This window comes from Macrobrachium nipponense, chromosome 22 (genome assembly GCF_015104395.2).
Source record: "Macrobrachium nipponense isolate FS-2020 chromosome 22, ASM1510439v2, whole genome shotgun sequence".
Taxonomy (NCBI): Eukaryota; Metazoa; Arthropoda; class Malacostraca; order Decapoda; family Palaemonidae; genus Macrobrachium; species Macrobrachium nipponense.
This window is the reverse complement of record NC_087213.1, coordinates 6,763,508-6,783,696: the sequence shown is the minus strand read 5'-3', so window position 1 is coordinate 6,783,696 and position 20,189 is coordinate 6,763,508. Positions and strand designations below refer to the sequence as shown.

Genomic DNA, 20,189 nt, shown 5'->3' with positions numbered 1-20,189 from the left:
ATGACTTCTGGAGAGGGACTGAAGCCCGTTGAGAAGCTAAATAAATTGATATCTAACCACTCAAACCCTGAGTGATGTACAATGATATATAAGAGAATCATTGTATAGGAAACCAAAGAGAAACTTTGACTGTCCAATAGCAAACCAATACACAAGGGTTTGTTACTACTCCCAACTCCTCCTTGCCAAGGAATGGAGCATATGCTACCAAATAGAAGGTTTGATATTTGTATATTAAGCGACCACACAATCAGTAAGACTACCTTACTCACCTGTATAAGACCAGTCCAGCGAATGATATGTCTATTCCTTAACCCGCTCGAAGGAAGAAGGAAAGGTACAAGAGAAACTAGGAGACCAGCCAACTCACTCATTCTCTCATCCACACAATCGTCTTAGGTAAGATACAAAAGTGCCCTGATAAGGGCAACTATGAGTTACACAACCTGTTGGGCAGCCACCACAGGAACCAAGGAAAACCTGTCCATAGATCTGTGGGCGACATCCTTAAGATAGGCAGAGGTGAACGTGGACTGGCGTAACCAAGTACAAGCACTCAGCACACTAAGGACAGCAAAGTTCTTTTTGAAAGCCATAGAGGAACCAATACCCCTAACATCATGCACTCTAGCCTGCATAGACGTGGTGGCGGAATCATCAAAAGCCAACTATGCCTGTCTGATGGCTTCCCGTATCCAAAAAGAGATAGTATTCTTAGACACCTCTTTCTTAGTATGGCCTGTGCTAACAAAAAGTCTGCGGCAGCCTGGTCTAAGGTGCCGAGTCCTTTTAAGATAGCAATGCATGACCCGGACAGGGCACAACAAAAGCTCTTGAGCATCACCACCCACAAAATCATTCAGTGATAGAATGGAAAACGAAGTGAACCTGTCATCATGCACAGAGGGATTTTGGGTCTTGGCCACGAATTCTGGGACAAATTCGAAGGACACCGACCCCCAACCCCTGGTGTGCTTCACATCATAGCTCAGACCATGGAGCTCTTCTACCCTCTTGGAAGATGCCAAAGCCAGAAGGAAAACAGTCTTGAGCGTAAAGTTCCTGTCAGGTGAGCGACACAAAGGTTCATATGGACTCTTGGTGAAGCTCTTGATAACCAAGGAAACATCCCACCTCAAAGGCTTGAGCTCCCTAGGAGAACGCAACTGCTCAAACCCCTTAACTAGCAAGGAAAGTTCCCAGGACGAGATGTTGATACCTTTAAGGTGTAACACTAAACTCAGGGCCGCCCTGTAGCCTCTAATGGCAGAAACGGACAAATGTTTCTCGTCTCTGAGGAAGGTTAAAGTCTATTTGCTGAATAGAGGTTGCGAATGGAGAAAAACCCAATTTGCGACACCAATCACAGTAGATCGCCCATTTGCCTCGGTAAACCGCGGAGGTAGACTTTCTGAGACTGCTGGACTTATGCCCTGCTGTTCTCTAAGAAAAGCCTCTCGCTCGGAGGAGATACTTGATAGCCTCCTACCGTGAAGAGACAGGGATTCTACTGACTGGTGGAACCTTTCCGCATGTGGCTGACACAGGAGATGCCACCAAGGGGGAATTTCCCTCGGAACCTCTGACAGCAACGACAGCAAATCTGGAAACCATTCGGCCTGAGGCCACAGATGGGGCTACCAAAGTCATCCTGAGACCCTGTGAACTCATTAGCCTGTTCAGAACTTGACTGATCAAACAAAACGGAGGGAAGGTATACACCTCCAGGTTGTCCCAGGAATGTTGGAATGCATCCTCCGCTAACGCCAAAGGATCTGGAACCACTGAACAGAATATCTCCAGCTTCCTCTTGAAGCGAGTTGCAAAAAGGTCCAGCATGGGTCTCCCCAAAACCTGGAAGAGTTTGTCTGTTACCACTTGATGAAGGGACCAATCTGTGCTTAGGATCTGATCCCGACGACTGAGTTTGTCTACGACCACATTCTATTTGCCTAGGATATACCTGGCTGAGAGCTCTACTGAATTGCTGACCGCCCACTGGTGAACCTCGGCGGTCAAGGCGAAGTTGACAAGAAACCAGGCCTCCCTGTTTGTTCACATAGGCTACCACCATGGTGTTGTCTGACATGAGAACGACAGAATGACCCTCTACCTTCTCCCGAAACTCCTTCAGACCCAGGAAGGCTGCCTTCAACTCCAAGAAGTTGATATGTTGCTGTTTGTCCTCCAAACTCCTGATGCAATGAGGCTGCCTAAATGAGCCCCCCAACCTGCGAGGGAGGAGTCTGAGAAGAGGGAAGTCCGGTGGAAGAGAATGCAGAGGGACACACTTTGATAGATTTTGGTTGTCCAACCAGCAAAGGTCCTCTCTCACTTCCAGAGACAGAGGAACCTTTAACAGGGGTGAGTCCCCCGCTGGAGACCAGAATCCTCCCAGTCTCCATTGCAGAGACCGATGATGAAGACACCCACGAGGGACTAGCTTCTCCAGGGATGACAAAACTCCCAGAAGAACCTGCCACTGATGAGCTGACTAATGTGGTTCCAACAGGAAGTCGCGCGCCACCACTCGCAACTTCTCCAATCTCTGATCTGATGGAAAAACTTTTGCAACTGTCGTATCAATGACCATGCCCAGGTAGAGAATCCTTTGAATGGGTACGAGGTTCAACTTTTCCTGGTTGACTACGATGCCCAGTTCCAGACAGAACCGAAGTAGATGATCCCTGTTCTGCAGCAGCTTTTCCCTGGAAACTGCCAAGACCAACCAATCGTCAAGGTACCTCAGCAAACGGATCCCCTGAGCATGGGCCCAACTTGATACGAGAGAGAAGACCCTTGTAAACACTTGAGGGGCTGTTGTCAGCCCAAAGCACAGGACTTTGAACTTGAAGACCTTGTCCCCGAGAGAGAAGCAAAGGAACTTTCTGGACGTCGGATGAATAGGGATTTGGAAGTATGCATTCCTCAAGTCTATCGACAGCATGAAGTCGCCTTACCTCACGGCTGCTAACACTGAACGCAGGAAGTGATTCAAGGCCGATAAGTCGATCACAGGTTTCCAACCTCCCGACGCCTTGGGCACCAAGAACATGTGACTCTAAAACCCCGGAGACAGGCGCACCACTTCCTCTATCGCATCCTTCTCCACCATCTTCTGCACTTCCTCCCAAAGAGCCAAGAACTTCAGAGAATATAGAGGATATGCCTTCCCGAGCTGCGGCTTGTCCGACAGACAAGGAGAGAAGTCGAATGGCAGTGGGTAGCTCACCCGAAGGACATCTACCACCCACTTCTCCGCCCAATAACTCTGCCACTCGGCCCAATGGCCCACCCGGCATCCCCCACCTGTGGCGCAGGAGAGGGAGAGGCGCCTAACCTACCGACGGCCCCCTTTACTTCTGCCCTTTGGCCCCCTTCTTGGCTGAGAGGGACGTTGGTCCTCTGACCTAGGCTGAGTCGAACAGGAAGGTCCTGCCGAAATCGAACTCCTCAATGGCCTACCAGGCAACGATCTTCTTGAATGCTGCTGGACAGGGGGAGGAGGAGCCGGAGGTCTTCAAGGACAAGACTCCGACTTACACACAGCCTAGTGCACCAGTCTGTCTTTGTGTCAGCCCAGCGCCAGTCTATCGCATTTTCCAGTAAGGACTCTGTGTTAACTGATCTCTCCATCCTAGATAAAGCCACGTCTCTTCTAATCAGGAGAAAGTTAGCCCATAAATTAAACTGAGGTGAGCCATATACGAAAACGCCTTGCCTCCGGACTGCAACATACTGTCAGAAGCTATCTTGGCAATGACCATAGACCAGAAGTCCAGCCAAGAAACCGTCTGCAACATGGAGGCTGCCATAGATTCCAACGCTGAGGCATCCTATGGAGACAAGGGCGGAGCCACCAACCTCACCTGCTCCAAAGTCGATCCCGGCTTCAAGCAAATGACGTCCGGGTTAAGATGACGCGACATCAAAAACGCAGTTTGTAGCATAGTACTTCCTATGTCTCGTGAGAAGCGGGGGTAGTAGCTTGGCAGACCCTTAGAGCAAAGCGAACCGTCCCGGTCTGAAACAGAGGCGTTACCCTTATGCAAGACTAACTGGATGTGCCCCGACAAGGGAAGCTGAAAAGATGATTTGGGATCCTGCGTAGCTCCCAGCAAAGCTTCCAAGCAGGAAGGAGTGTAAAACAACCGAGCCTGAGTCCTACTTTCCAAATTGTTGAACCCACGAATGAGATCGACAACTTCTTAAAAGGAAGACAAAAACTCCAACAACGGAGACCCACGATGAGAAGGATGTGTAAGCTCCTCTAAGGCACCTTCCTCATTAAAATTAACAGAAGGATCAGCAGCTAAACAGCCCGAAACACCAACCAACCTGTCTGGGCTGGGTCCATGCGCCAGCTCCCGCAACAAACTAATTACAACACTAGGAACATCACTACACACTCCGCCAACAGATGACTCTTTAACATGTCCGCGAACGGTCACGGGCGTGGCAGACGTACGAACATGAGTTGAAGAGGAATCCCGAACACTTGAGATCGAAAGAGAATCCCCGAGTCGAACTCCTGGAAGCAACAGAGAGAGGGGCAGGCAAACACTCCTGCTACACTAACTCTGCGCTCACCATCTTCGACCTCTTGACAAGCGCCTTGAGATCCTTACGGCGACGAATAGGCCCTGGTGGAATAGGAGCACTTGCATCACGTGCATGGAAAGGGGAGGTTGCAACACGCTCACAATTTAATGCAGAGGCCGAAGCAGCCACTGCAGATTGCACAAGGGAAGATACATTAACACTCTCCAAAACACCAACTCTCAAGAACACGGCCACATTGTTCCTCCCTTGTAGGTGAAGAGCATAATCCTTAGCCTTCCAACACTTGATACGACAACGTGGCATAGAGGGGGAAGAAGGAGAAGAAGAGAGCACTGGTTCCTTAAACGATCTGTTCGCAGGAGGCGGGGGCAATGGAACACATTTCCTTCCAGTCCTCCCAGCTGCAAAGGCAGCCAACTTATCATCCAAAACAGAGTCCAACCTCTTAAGAACTGCCTGGCATAAAGCCTCAGACAGATCAGCAAGAGAAGGCTCTGAAGACATGGAAGGGAGATGCAGCAAACTGGGCGGCAGAGATGACGTCACGGCAGAGAGAGGCAGTGCAGAGGAGACGACTGGGAGTGACGTCACAAGTGGTGATGACGTCACGGCTTCCCCTCGGTCCGAAGGGGAAGCAGACGCCACTGGTGGAGGAATACAAAAAGACTGATCCCATGACGTCATTAACGGGGCTGACGCCACGGCTTCCCTCTGACTTGGAGAAGCGGCAACAGTCACTGGCGGAGCAATACAAGATGGCTGACCTCAGCTACCCACGAAGACGAGGCCGGGAGGAAAGGGGTTGCGAGCCTCCAAAAAGTGTGCCAGCAACCCCTCCAAGGACGGGGAACACCCTAGCTTGAGTGTCTTCCAAATCGCAGCCATCTTGGACATTTCTGACTCTGGAATAAATGAGAATGATGAAAAAGCCTCCCCCTTCCCGGGAATCAAATTAACTCCTGAAGAAGAAGGGGCAGCATTACAAAAATTAGCCTGAGGGCCTCCCGATAATTCCAACAACAAATCGATGGACGAAAAGGAATGAGACACAGGCACAAAGCTACTATGGGGTGTGGACACTGCAAGAGACGAAGCACCGGGAAGAGGTGAAAAACTTTCCCAAGAAGGAAGAGTAGAAACCCTCCGATGCTCTCTCTTGCTATAAAACAACTTCTACTGTTCTTTAGGCCATGCACTGCATTCCGTGCAAGGATTCGTTATAGTGCAAACATTAGAGCGACACTTACCACACATGATGTGGGGATCGGTCGCAGCCGAAGCCAAAAAACGAGAACACAGAAAACCTGGAATTCCAGGGCAAACACTGTCATATACATATTCCAATATTTATATTTGATAATGATATTTTTTTTTATTTCTGATGGTTGCATACTAAACTTCAGGCAATGACAAAAAAAGGAGCCAAAAATGAACTTTTAATCTTGAAAACTAAGCGTGCTGTGACTTTAAAAAAAAACTTTTTTTCCGCTTCGGCGCTCACTCTGGAATGGCGCCGGCATACGTAAGACACTTTCGGAAATACCGGCTCGGCGTTTAAGGGTTAATATACATCGTCATGTCTTCGTCAGACCAAGACTTGCATAAGTCGCAACGGGAAGTCAAGTCACAAACCTGTCCACGACAAGAGCTACAAAAGTCATGGGGTTATACTCCCTGCTACTCATCCTTGTCCCACAAGCCGGATAATTCCTGATGTTGCTAGCAGAAGGAAGAATCGAATTATCTTGGCTATCCATTGGACTGTTGGACAGGTCACGTAATTTCGGGTCGTGCAAAAGTTTGTAAAAATAAAATATATACCACAATAGAAATAAAAGATAATTCACTAAATTTGTGAATATAATACGTGAATGGTAATTAACATAAAGCCGCATTAACAATTAATGAGAGCTTTAAAGGCACAAAAGGCTTAGGAAATTTATAAAGAGCTGCCCTGATGTAAACAACACAGGCGCTCGTTAAGAACTGATTTTCAAGGGAAGGTTTTTGTAACTGTCAATGGCAGTATTGCCAATTGGCAGACAGAATAGGAGGTAACAGGGTTGTCAATGTGGTAAATTTTGGTGCGGTTTGGGGGGATTTAGGGCTAGATAAATTATATTAGGGTAATGTTTATTAATATTCAAATTCCTGCATCCAGGGCCAAGGATGACAGGACAAGCTATTGGAAATTAACTGGAGACAACTGACAGGGTCACTGATGCTAAAAAAAATTTTTTTGTTGTATAAAATGTTAATTAGCAAAAATGAATCTGTTAATAACTCTAATCTTATGTAAAAATTTGTTACAAAATGCATACAGACAAGTTAAAAAGCATAGAGCATACAACTGACTAATGCACTCATAAAATTAATGAATTAGTATACTAGGAAATAATTTAATTTAGAATGATGAATAGCACATTAAAATGACAAATTCCCATGCCAGCTTCTGTAATAAAATTGTATTACTAAATTTATACATCATAAAAAAAAGCAGGCCCTCAGTTTCTGGAGACTCGCACATTCTCTTACTAAAGCTAAGAGTCAGAGAGACCAGGCAATATTTACTGAAGAGTTGATTTCCCTATCTATCAATATTGTTATGTCCAATAAGAAGAAAGCACAGGACAACATCTTATTACTGTGATGGGATCACACCACATTTCAAAGGATATAGCATGTCTGAAACAATCTGAAAGAATACACTCACCTAGGTTCTCTAAGCACCAGGTCAACATCTCAGCTCTCAAATAAGAGATAATCTTTCAGTCTTCGTGGAAGAGGGAGACAGTTTATGCCTCGCTGAGCAATGTGCTTAAGTATAGTGTCTCTACATAAACTTTTCAAAGTAGCAACTGGAAAGAAAAACAAAAGTGTGCAGATAAATAATTTGTTAACAAGACCTGAGAAAGAGAGAGGAATTACCTATATGCAAAATACCTCTTGTTTAAAACCCATAATAAAGTAACAGCAACTACACTTATTTTTTCAAAAACGTTAATATTTTATGCTCAATAAATTGGCTTCAAATATGATCCCCTAACCATGGGCTCAAGTACAGTCACTCAAAAATGTTTTGCAATACTTCAAAACTTTTCGGGACAAAAAATAACTATGGTGACATCTGGCTCTAAATGGCAACTCCACGGTAAGTACTTGAAACAACTTGGACACTACTGGTGAGTTAGTGAAATCACCTGGAGTTTTCCTTAAATCGATTTTTTTTCTTATATTGTTGTCATACTTTATATGAATGAAGGATGTTATTAATATAGTACTTAAAAGGTCATCACTGTTTTTATGTTTTAATATTTCCATCTCCAAAGCCCATCAGTATCTTTGTTTTATCTCCTTTATATCTGTGAACTTTGTAGACACAGGCCTATGACCATTATAAGTTGAACTTGCCCCTAGTAACATCAACAATTACAACTTGTAAAGGTTTGCTGATACTATATATACTATGTATATGTAAATAAATTCTTGTTAAAACTGAATATGTCTCAAGTATAAAAGGCCCATTAAAACACTTTGGTTTAAAGTTAAGGACTATATTTCTGTGGACTGACTCCCATAATCAAGTAGCGAATAACTAAATAAATTACATTTGTGAAATATATAGTGGGAGATATGACGTTACGTGATGCCTGAGGTCACCACTAGGCCGACGTTGGTTCTCTCAATTGTCTTAATCTGCTTCATCATTGCCTTAAGGAAGATATTGTCTATATGGTCTGAGTCCCAGGCTCCACTGGAAAGGTTGATCCTATTATCTTGTTGTATCAATTAAGATTCTACCATCTGACATTTGTATCAACAGCTGCTTCTGTATAAAATCTGGGATGAGTTCCAATCCATTGTATGGTTCATGTTATTTATATGATGGAAAATTGTCAAACTATTTTGTTCATATCTAACTGAGCGCTTATGGTCTAGTTAATCTTTCCGAGAGATTTTCCTGTGAATCCATAGTATGACTTATCACAATCCATACTGGAGATTTCATAGATTCCTATGTCTTTAGAAATTGGTTTCTGCTGAACATTAATTAGGGATTTCCCCGATGTATTCAGAAAAGTGAAGACGAAAGGGTTAGGATGGCCTAAATTTTGTGTGATCTCTCATAAATTATCCATACGAGGGATTATCGTATTTGTGAAATTTTCCTTTTCTTTGTTTTCTGTGGGTTTGCAAAAAAAATCCTCTTTATTTTAAGCATGGCTTTTTCAATTACAGGCAGTCTCTGGTTATCGGCGGGGGTTCTGTTTTCGGTGGGGTGCTGATAAGTGAAAACTGCCATTAACCGATACTCAGTCATTTATGGCGCCGATACCTGGTTAATGAAGTCTCTGTTAGGTATGTTATGGTGCCATAACTCTATAATCAGCACCTTATGGCGCCAATAACTGGAAATCGGTGCATTATGGCACCATAAATCACTGATTATAAGGTGCTAAATAGATGCCATAAAACCGGATCGCCATTTTCCAAGTCCACCGATAACCAGGGACTGCCTGTATGTGGATTTCTGATGGTTTCAAGTTCTTTGTTAAGAAATTCTAGGAAATTTCTCAGAGCTCTAAGAAATAAGTTACCTGCTATGCCAAGTTTAACTGAAATGTCATGATAGCTGTAAAAATGTATGTATGAAAGTGAGAATGCCGCTCTCCCGAAGGCAGTGAATTTATAGTTGTTATTATAGTTCTGATGATTAAGACATCTAAAAAGGAAATTTGGTTATTGTTTTCCCATTCTACTTTAAATTTTATGCTCGGGAGCAAGGAATTTTTTTTGTAGAAAGACATCAAAATTGTCCCACTTGCTTTTCCAGTATGTTACGATGTCATCTACATGACGATGCCAAATCATATCTGCAGGTTTGATAGGGTTTATAATTACTGTTTCAATATACTCCATATATAAGTTTGCTAACACAGGGCTGAGTGGACTCCCCACACTGTACCTGAATTTTTGACAGTAAAAGTTATCACCAAAGGAAAAGACATTATTAGTGGCACAGAGCTCTACAAATTGCAATATTTTATTCAATTTATGCAGAAGTGGTCAGCAAATGGCTCAAGTTTATTTTAGAGGAATGTTAATACATCTTTTATGGATCCTTTTGTACTTTTGTGAAAAGGAAGTCTACATCTAGGCTGAGAAGTTTTATGTTATGTACAGGGATATTTGCCGACCTAAATTTGTTGCAAAAGTGGTGATCACTTCTCCATAGAATTTAATAAAATAATGGGTCTTTCCATAGCTTTTTGTAAGTACTAGAGTCAGATAATAAGTTTTCCATTTTTCCACATAACCAATTTTATCCATTACTAAAAAACAATTGGATTTGTCAGCTTTGGTAATATGCAAACTTTTATCTTCTTCGTTTCCTGAATTGCATATTACTAAAGCTGACAAATCCAATGGTTTTTTAGTAATGGATAAAATTAGTTGTGGGAAAAATGGAAAACTTATTATCTGACTCTAGTACTTACAAAAAGCTATGGAAAGACGCATTAGCTGTCATAAAAATTTTAAATCCAAAATTAAAACTATACTAAAGGAATTAAGTTCAATAAAAGAGAAAGTGACGACTATTGGCCCTTCTTTACCTTATGTGTAGGGATTAATCAAGACCCATAAAAGAGCCTTCCCTTTTCATCCCAATATCAGTTCAACTGATTCTATTAGCTATAAACTTTCTAAATATTAGTTATCACCTATCCTGGGTACTATTTTAATGTTATTATTAATTTGGTATCCCTTTGTATAAAAAATTGTAAATTTATTTTCTTTCAATGACAATTTTTATGAACAGATATTTGGTATGGCCATGGGTAACCCCCTTTTGACACTTTTGTCTAATATTTACATGCAATTTTTTAAAATCTAGATTTATTCCAGGAATGAAAAGCATAAGACATTCTGAAGATCAAGAATATTATTCCAATACCTTCTGCTCAGCCAAACTAGCTCATACAGTATAGTACATGCAATTCTTTGTAATGTGTACAAGTTATTACAGTTTGTCAAAAGATAAGACAATGGACGGAAACAGAAGAGGAATTTCACACTAGTGACCTAAACACTGATAGTCATCTCAAGTTGTTATACAGAACTTCCTTGTGCACAACTCACAACAAATTTAACTTCATAACGGCATCATCTGTTTAACTCTTAAGAGCTGGGGTAAAAAATGATATGCAGCACCCCAGGCCAGGTAAACATTGAAGTTGGCCAATTTAAGAAAGACACATCATTGGAAAGAGGAAGATATGCAAATGCACAAGGTGTAAGACCCGTGTGGGGCCTCTTTTATAAAACAATCACAAATTTTACCAAGTTATGCATGTTTTTTCTAATAGATAAATTTTTTGTAAAATTATAATTACAGCTCATGCAATATCAACAGATAAGAACAAAAATCAGTAACGAATTCTGAACATATTTGTTGTAAAATATTCGCTTAAATTTACTGAGATTGATGATACAGGAACTTTTCTGCATTACACATGTCTTTTCTAATATTTCTTTGCAGTTTACTTTGCAAAATTACAACTGAAAAACTATCACCAAAGATAACTAACACCAGCAGCAACCCCCAAGTATATTTATGAGCAAATACATAAAAAGACACCATGTGAGAGAGGGAGGCAGTACATAACTAACTCTCACATGAGCTGCCCACTTGATTTTAGCCAGTCTAAAAGTTGCCATTAGTGAATTTATGGACTATAGAAGTAATGGGAACTCTTTCCCTGCCAGATTCCTTCAAATCCATGGCATGTAATATTGATGCATATATGAATGGATCTGTCCACCACCCAAAACCTGTTATTGCTACTCAAATGAGGGGATCCATCCATTAAGGGTTAAGGGTTAATGGCTACTATATGACTTACAGTCAAGCCCCAAGATCTTGAATAAATCCTGTGTTATTGAGTGCCTTTGGGCTTACCACCAGTCCTACTAAAAGTGCTATGATCCTCATCTATTCCAAAACAAATGAAACTAATGGACCCACCAACCTGTCAACTTGGAAGTCAATTCAGAACCCATCATAAGAAAGCATTTCAACACCCAGGAATTATATTAATGTAGTTTCTAAGAGAGGGCTCACTGACTTGACTTGTCCTTCACTAACATGAAAGTTAGAAAGTAAAGTTGAATAAATTAAACAGGGAAAGGGACAAAAGTAATCAACAGAGAGCACTTCAGCTCCAAGTCACAGAAAAATCTAGTGTGCCATGCAAGTCACACACTGTAAGTGGTAAACCACAAAATAAGTTAGTTCCAGCGAAGCCTAGAATTTCTGCTAGATGCAAATTTTTTAAATTTAATTTTATACCAAGACATAACCAACCATTTGCCAAAGAGCAGATGCAATCAAGTACTTTCCCTTTACAACATTACAAGCAAGGATATTCCCTAAAAGTAAACATCCTTTGAATGGAAACTATTAAAAAACTTTAATAGGATCTCTCAAAAATTATCTTTATTACTGTACAATAATATGCAAGTAATGTTACGCGACTCCTTACCTCCAGAGACAGGAAGTTGTATTATTCTGATCTGTTTTGTAGTTCCATACACATCAACAACAGCATACAAGGGAGCTTCACGGTATGGCAATTTTTTTGTAAAAGCTCCCTGGTCTTCACCATTTATTATATAATGCATTTCGGCAAGATTTCCCTGAAAAAAAGTTAAAATACATCATACTGCAGACTTCTACAAATGATTGAATAGGTATGAAATAAAGGAACTCGGCAATAATCTAGTACTATTCTGACCAGTTCAGAGAACTTAATTCTTACAAAGTTTATGGAGTAATTAGCTTTAAGACAACATTATCAATAATTCTGTACAAATATATCATGTACATAATATGATTGGCCTTAATCATATACGTAACATAAAGGGACTTACCCTTGGTAAGAAGACAACACCTATTCTACTTCCTTCATCAGTGGGAAGAATGTTATCTCTTCGTAACATTATTCTTCTGCCCGAGGGTCCCGTAGTAGCATAGGGTGCTGGTTGCAAAACTGATCTAGGAATCAACCCTCTTGATGTTTGTAGATGATCTCCAACAACTATGGATTCTAATCCACGAGGGCCATTACTGCTTACATTTCCTCGAGGACCAGTACCATTAAAGTTAGTTCTGTGCCCTCGGCTGTTTTTCATTCTAAACATCCCCACAGCATCTGATTCCACAACTGCTTCTGAAGAAACCATCCCTTCTGCCCCTACAGCAGATTTAGCACCTACTGCATTGGACATCTCAACATCTGCAGGTGTATTTTGTTCCTGAAGAGACTGTTGTCCATCACTGGCTATCTCTGATGCCACTCCAGAGATATCTCCAGCATCACCCTCTCCTTCAGTGTCTGGCTGCACACGATTGTGACTTTTTGTAATGGCACATATCCAAGAATTGCCTGTAAACCAAATGAAGGAAAATTAATAACTGAATTATAGAGAAGGCTGCTTGACCATAGAAAATTATAAAAAGTAATCATTGGAAACAGGGCAAAAGGTACAAAATTAAAGGTATGTAATTCTTGAGATAACATTAAGCACAGCAATACTCTTCCAAACTGTTTGCAACCTAACATACCATAATATAACTTCCCACTTTTTCCAAAACTTATAGATTATCAGTATACTGTCAAAAGTTGTCAGCTTTTCCCATACTATATTGGATCTACCCTCTTGCCAGATTATTATTACTATTACTATATGAAGGTAGGAGACGCTCTCTCAAACATGTTTTGTTAAAAAGGATAGCAGCATCAGTGGAATTGATTTTATACAAGGTCTTTTCAATTCTTCTTATTATTCTCTTCTCATCAGCGCTGATATTTGCTAATAGCTGGCTGATGTTCATATTCTGGTTAAGGAAATGTCTTCTAAAATATTAATTTATTGATATGATATCTAAAAGTGGCGTATGGTCACCGTAGAGTTTACAAATCGTAGTCTGGACGTTGTCCAAGGGCATAGCGAAACTCCAACATTTCCAATCGTATCTTCTGTTCATTTTCAAGGAAGGGTGAGCTTGAACTGATTGGAATGGGGTCGTTCGGCGGTATTTATTGTGTCCCAGGTGCTCTGTCTGGTGAAAGCTGAGTTTTCATTGGCTGAACAGGGGATTAAGTCCAGCCGTCTTCCAGAGGTGGATGCTCGCACTGATCTTCGCATGCGGACGCTGGAGACTAGGAGGGTAGTATTGGGAAGGTCATTGCCAGTAGATGGGGGCACCACCTGATTGGTCTGTTCGATCGGCTCTGGGGTGCTGGTGGGCGGCCCCTACGCACCACTGTTGTCGGGAGGAGCAAAGTCTCTTGAGTGGTGTTGAGACTGGGTCTCTCCTTCCCGATGTGTAGGGCCTCCAAGAGGCGGAGGCGACGGTGGTCTGCCACCTTATCGATAATTCCAATATTAGGAATTGTCCTTTCAGGTTATCCTGGTATTGTGGACGTTTTTAGCATGATTATGGATGGCGCCTTCCTGAGCGTGGCAGGATATCCCCTTGGAAAATCGCATAGTTGTCATACCAATGTAGGCGCCGGAGCATTCCCGGACAGGGCATTTGTATTGATAGACAATGTTAGTTTTCTTGAGAGGGTCCTACAAACATAACAAATATGCATCTTTTCCTCTGCTCTTTTAAAAAGTTATCCTTTGCTTCACTTTCTCTAGTAATACTGTATGTAGTCTTGTATTACTATTTGTGTTATAAAATACAAACAAACCGATCATGTTTTGGTTTGGAAAAATCAGCTGAGGGTGGAGGTAAGATTATTTTGCCCTATTTAACTCAATTTAGAGCGATTTTCTTGCTTCTATTTAGCGTAAATTAATCTTTCTTTATATAAATTTTAAGTTGAAAATTAATGTAAATAAGTGAACTTGACTTGATTATTTTTTTCGTTCATAGATGGCGCTGTTGTCTGGTTATCGGTACATATTTTGGTACTTGCCGAAGCACCAAGAGACCCTCCTAAAATACAAAACATAACAAATATGCATCTATTCCTTGGCTCTTTTAAAAGTTATGCTTTACTTCACTGTATCCAATAATAGTGTACATATGTGGTCTCATATTACTACGTATAGTAGTATTATAAAATACAAACAAAGCGATCCATGTTTTGCTTTGGAAAAATCAGCTGAGGGCAGAGGCAGGGTTATTTTGCCCTACTTGACTCGATTTTCTTGCTTCTATTTAGCGTAAACAGGTTATTTTTTATTATATGTAGTGCTTTCAAAAGTTGAAATATAACTGAAATATGTACATCTTGTTATGAAATCGATTGTTATTTTTTCATTAATAGATGGTGTCTCAGGAAAATGTTACTTGTGTTCATTATTTTCATCCTATATCATAATAATATGATATTTACATATTCATCTGTTAGCAGCTTGAAAACAACAGTAATATGTGTTCTTTCATGGTGAGAATATTTTATTAAAATACATTTTCTCCACTATTATTTGCGGTTGAGTTTCATTATGTTACTGATGTACGATAATTTATAGTCATTAGCAGTGTGAACATGGTTTTCTCAGCTTCAGCTACAAATGCAGCTTAAATTTAGCAGTAAGTACTCTAAACTATATTTCCGTGCCGGTATTATTTCCATAGCGAATAAATGTATAATGTAAAAATATATCAATCCTATTCTACTTAACGTCATTTATAACAAAACTACAGTAATTTGTTAATATCGTATGATGGCTGAAATGCAAGCAAAACATTGTTATATTTATATATTTACTATATATATATATATATATATATATATATATATATGTATATATATATGTATATATAGATAATATTTGTAATATATATTATGTATATATATATATATGTATATATATGTATGTATATATATGATATAGTATATAAATATATAAATGTATAAATATATTAAATATAAATATTATAAATTAATAAATATATAAATTATTATTATAATATATATATATAAAATCTATATATATATATCTTAAATTAATATAAATATAATAAATTAATTAATATGATTATATATATAAATATATAAATATAATATATATATATATATAAATATATATATATTTATCTATATATATGATTATATATATATATATATATAAAAATATATAAAAATTTTATAATATATATATATATATATATATATATATATAGTATATGATATATATATATATATATATATATATATATTATAGTATATATATTATAGAAATATATAAAATATATATATATATGTGATATCTATATATATATATATATATTTATATTATATATATATTATATATATATTATATATTATATAATATACATATATATATATTTCAAAATAATAAAGGAAAAATCCCACCAGGAAATCATGATTAACGGCTAGTCATCAAGAGCTCACAAACATACATCTTCACTGGAAGACAGCCAAAACCAAAGTAGAATGTTTGTTATTGCCTAACCACTTTGTTCAAGAATTTAACGGCAGTTTTCCAGCCTACGCTGAAAGTAATTCCTATGTAAAGGACCGAGGGTTTGTATATCATGTAGGTGCAAATATTATTTACTCCAATAAAATGCTGAAACAGATATTGCATACTGCAATATACCTTATTTTCCATACCAGAGGCTATGAAACCGTTCAAGATTTGTGAACATGGCATTATGGTCACTTCTCACATTAGGCAACTATGTATGGCTCATAAGAAGACCTAGTTACTAAAAACAATTGCTCGGTTGCTCCATTTCAACCCATCAAAGAGTAATGCAAATTGAGTGGATGATGGGCTAGGCTAAAGATCCAGAACTATGCTGACATTTAAAAAGCCTCATGAATTTGCTCATTGGTAACTACTTCAACTCAATTGCTGAAATTCACAAGTTTTCCCTAAAAAGCTACTGCCAAATTGAATTAGGTCTTGATTCCCCATGCATCTTACAGAGCACAAAGTCCAGAACTGAATCTTATGACAAGTTATTATAAATGATGAAAGAATAAACTGAGCATTTTCCTTTTCATAAACCTTTTTTTACACATACAAATGCCAGACGAATAACATTTTTATGTAAACCAAGTACCAATTTAAGCAATTCCAGTTCCACTGCCAATACTCTGTGTAGAATAAAAAAAAGATGCACAGCACAGTGGAAACATGATATTGTTATGATACAATAAAGTTTTATACATACTTACCTGGCAGATATATACGATAAATGGCCCACCCAGCCTCCCCGCAGGAGACAGGTGGAAGAGAGAAAATCTGATTAGAAGACGGGAATGGTTCCTATTCCTGCCACCCAGCGGCAGGGCGGTAGATCACCTGACCTACCTGTAGCGTGTGCCGCGAAATTTGAATTTCTGTCGGGACGACGGAGTCTATAGCTAAGTATATATCTGCCAGGTAAGTATGTATAAAACTTTATTGTATCATAACAATATCATTTTTATACATTCAACTTCCCTGTCAGATATATACTTAGCTGATTGGCACCAATTGGTGGTGGGTAAGAGACAGCTATTTACTGAATAGACAGGTAAACAACATACGTTGCAGGTAATAAAATAAAACCTTGGTTCCTACTTGTTTAGGCGGAAGACTTCATGGCTACTGCCTAGGAGTCTGCTTCGCCTCAAGAGCCTCAGCGAGGATGTGACCTATGGCTAAGAGTTCTTGTGGGTCTGTCGATGGGGTCTTATCCACTTACTCGACAGAGCCTGATGGCATTTGTCAATGGGGTCTTATCCACTTACATGACAAAACACCTTGCCTAGTAGCATAATTAAGGAGCACAACACCGATCCCGATCACCTGATCCTAACACGAGGGTTAGTAATTAAATGGAAAAGAGTTATCCCCAAACTCCTTTCAAACAACCCTAAAAATTCGACGTTAAATAAAATTTAACTCACTAGTTTAAGGATCAGTATCGGCTCCCTATCCCAGCAACGTATCCTCAGACACGTATAAACCAAGAGAGAAGGATCTCTTTCAGGTTATCTTGACATCCTTCGGGTAATGGGAAGTCAACACAGAGTTGCATCTCCCGTATGTGACAGCTAACATGTCCTTTATTGACATTCTTATGGAAAGAACAAGAATTTGCAAAAGCTCGCACTTCATGCGCTTTAATTCTCAGCTGTTTGAAGGAATCATCAAGGCACTTCTCAAGCGCTTTTGGAGATCACAATTGTCTTAAAGAAGGCCAGGGCGTTCTTTGATATGGATCTCTTCTGGATGAAGCCTGGTGCCTGGCTGGTGCTTCACGCCTGGATGGCGCCTTGCACCTGGCTGGCGCCTCGCGCCTGGCTGGAGCATCACTCTTGGCTGGCGCCTGGCTCCTGGCTGGCGCCTGGCTCCTGGCTGGCGCTTCTGGCGCCTCGCGCCTAGCTGGTGCCTCCCCACTTGCTGGAGCTTCGAGCCTGGCTGGAGTCTCGAGGCTGGCTGGCGATGTCCACATCGGACACTCTCACCTGTCCGATCTGTTCGCCTCTGGCGCAAAGTTGGAGGCCCGCTCCTTCTCCTCATCGGACAATAAACGTGCTCGTCCGAGCTGTCTGCCTCTGGCGTTTTTCGCCTGTTTAGCACTTGGCGCCTGGCTGGCGCTTCGTTGCCCGAGGATCCTGAACAAACCACCAATAGTTTGTCAGGAGACTGGAGAAGGGTGGAAGGTTCTCTTCTACCTGTAGCCTCTGGCCTAGAATGAGGGGAGGTGCTTGTAGCCAGTTACATCCAGTAGACGATAGGATATCTTAATAGGACGAGAGAGAAGAGTCTTCCTCCGGGGAGGATCCTTCGTGAGTACTTCCATTGCTAACGAGACCTATTCCTGCATGTTGAGGAGGTTTCTTGTTGCAGAATCTTCCCTCTCCTTGCCCGAAGGAGGGGAAGGAGGCCTGGAAGTCGAAGATGACTCCGAGCCGAAAGTGGGCGAACCAAGGGCTTTCTTGGCTCTTATCGTATCCCTCTGAGTATCTCCTGGGAAGCACTTCAAGCCCTCATCGCACCCCAAAGACTCTGTAGGCAAACCTTAAGCCATTTCTTCTGCTGAAGATAAAACTTAAGTACCTTGCCTGGGCAAAGAGACCCTTCTATCTCTTCCCCTATTAATTGGGAAAGTTCCTTGACTTCAAAGCTCTGAGCCAGGATTAGAAGGGTTTTAGTTCTTTGCCAGACATACTAAGCTGGCAAGAACCAATTGAATCCGATGCGAGATTCCAATACATAAAAATTCACTTGTCCTCTTGGTGGTTGGTAGGGCCAAGAGAAAAAATGAATTTCCTCATAAAATTTCTAAAAGAAGTTTGAAGAGGAGGATCCAACTTGTCGGAACACGGAATCTGAGGGTCACAAAAAGATCCCAACTCGAAGTACATGATGTCCTACTCTTGGTCATCTTGAGGCATCGTATAAGATCCCGAAGATCTTAGTCCTCTGCTATCTCTAAGCCCCTTTGTAGAGACAGAGAATAACCTGCTACTGTATTCTTTGATAGCAGATATATACAAAGGTGATTCTTCTCTCAGAAAGGGAAGAAAACAGCCATGTGGGTTATCACAGAGGTATTGGAAGAGGAAAGTTTCCTCATTCAACCCAGCAAGATCTGCAGCACTTCTTTGTCTTGGCCATGACACTTACCATTCACCTTGAAAAATCCTCTCATTCATGTCAACTTCTCGTCAGTCTGCACGCAGACAGACTCAGAGTGGAGAGGTTTTTTAAGGTCCCTTTCTAAGTGAGGCTGATAGAGTAGACCGACTCTCTTGGGAAAGCCTTTAGAAAGTGCTGTAAGAAGGACGTGACCTCTGTGACATCATCCTCTCTCCCTCTGACGCCAGTAATTATTTTAATATGATATTGTTATGATACAATAAAGTTTCATACATACTTACCTGGCAGATATATACATAGCTAAGACTCCGTCGTCCCTGACAGAAATTCAAATTTCGCGCCACTCGCTACAGGTAGGTCAGGTGATCTACCGGCCTGCCCTGGGCGGCAGGACTAGGAATCCATCCCGTTTTCTATCATATTTTCTCTCTTCCACCTGTCTCCTGCGGGGAGGCTGGGTGGGCCTTTAATTGTATATATCTGCCAGGTAAGTATGTATGAAACTTTATTGTATCATAACAATATCATTTTCATACAATCAACTTACCTGTCAGATATATACATAGCTGAGTTGGCCACCCACTTCGGTGGATGGGTTAAGAGACAGCTACTATTTGGAATAGACAGGTAAACAAACATATGTTGTAGGTATAAATAAAACCTTGGTTCCTACCTGATAGGTGTAGACTTCGTGGGTGTTTGCCCAGTAGTCTGCATCACCTCAAGAAACTTTAGCGAGATATATGATCTATGGCCAAGAGTTCTTGTGGGTCTGCCGATGGGGTCTTATCCGCTTACTCGGCAGAGCCTAAAAGGACTTTGTCAATGGGTGCTGATCCACTTATATGACAATACACCTTATGAAGGAGCACACAACCAATCCCGACCACCTGATCCAATAACCAATATGTTAGAACTAAGGATTGTTCCGAGTTATCCCCGAACTCGTCACAACAACCGTAACTCAAAACCACTACGCA

General features: G+C 40.7%; 1 protein-coding gene across 1 annotated transcript in view; it reads right to left on the bottom strand.

Annotated features, from left to right (window-relative positions):
* Window positions 1-20,189, bottom strand: part of LOC135198464 (neuralized-like protein 2) — a 65,021-nt gene that overhangs the window by 15,958 nt on the left and 28,874 nt on the right. The window contains exons 3-5 of the mRNA XM_064226034.1: window positions 12,496-13,010; window positions 12,108-12,261; window positions 7,277-7,421 (exon numbers count right to left, since the gene is read on the bottom strand). Coding sequence (XP_064082104.1) covers window positions 7,306-7,421; window positions 12,108-12,261; window positions 12,496-13,010 — 785 coding nt within the window. The 3' untranslated portion in view covers window positions 7,277-7,305. The remainder of the gene's footprint in view (window positions 1-7,276; window positions 7,422-12,107; window positions 12,262-12,495; window positions 13,011-20,189) is intronic.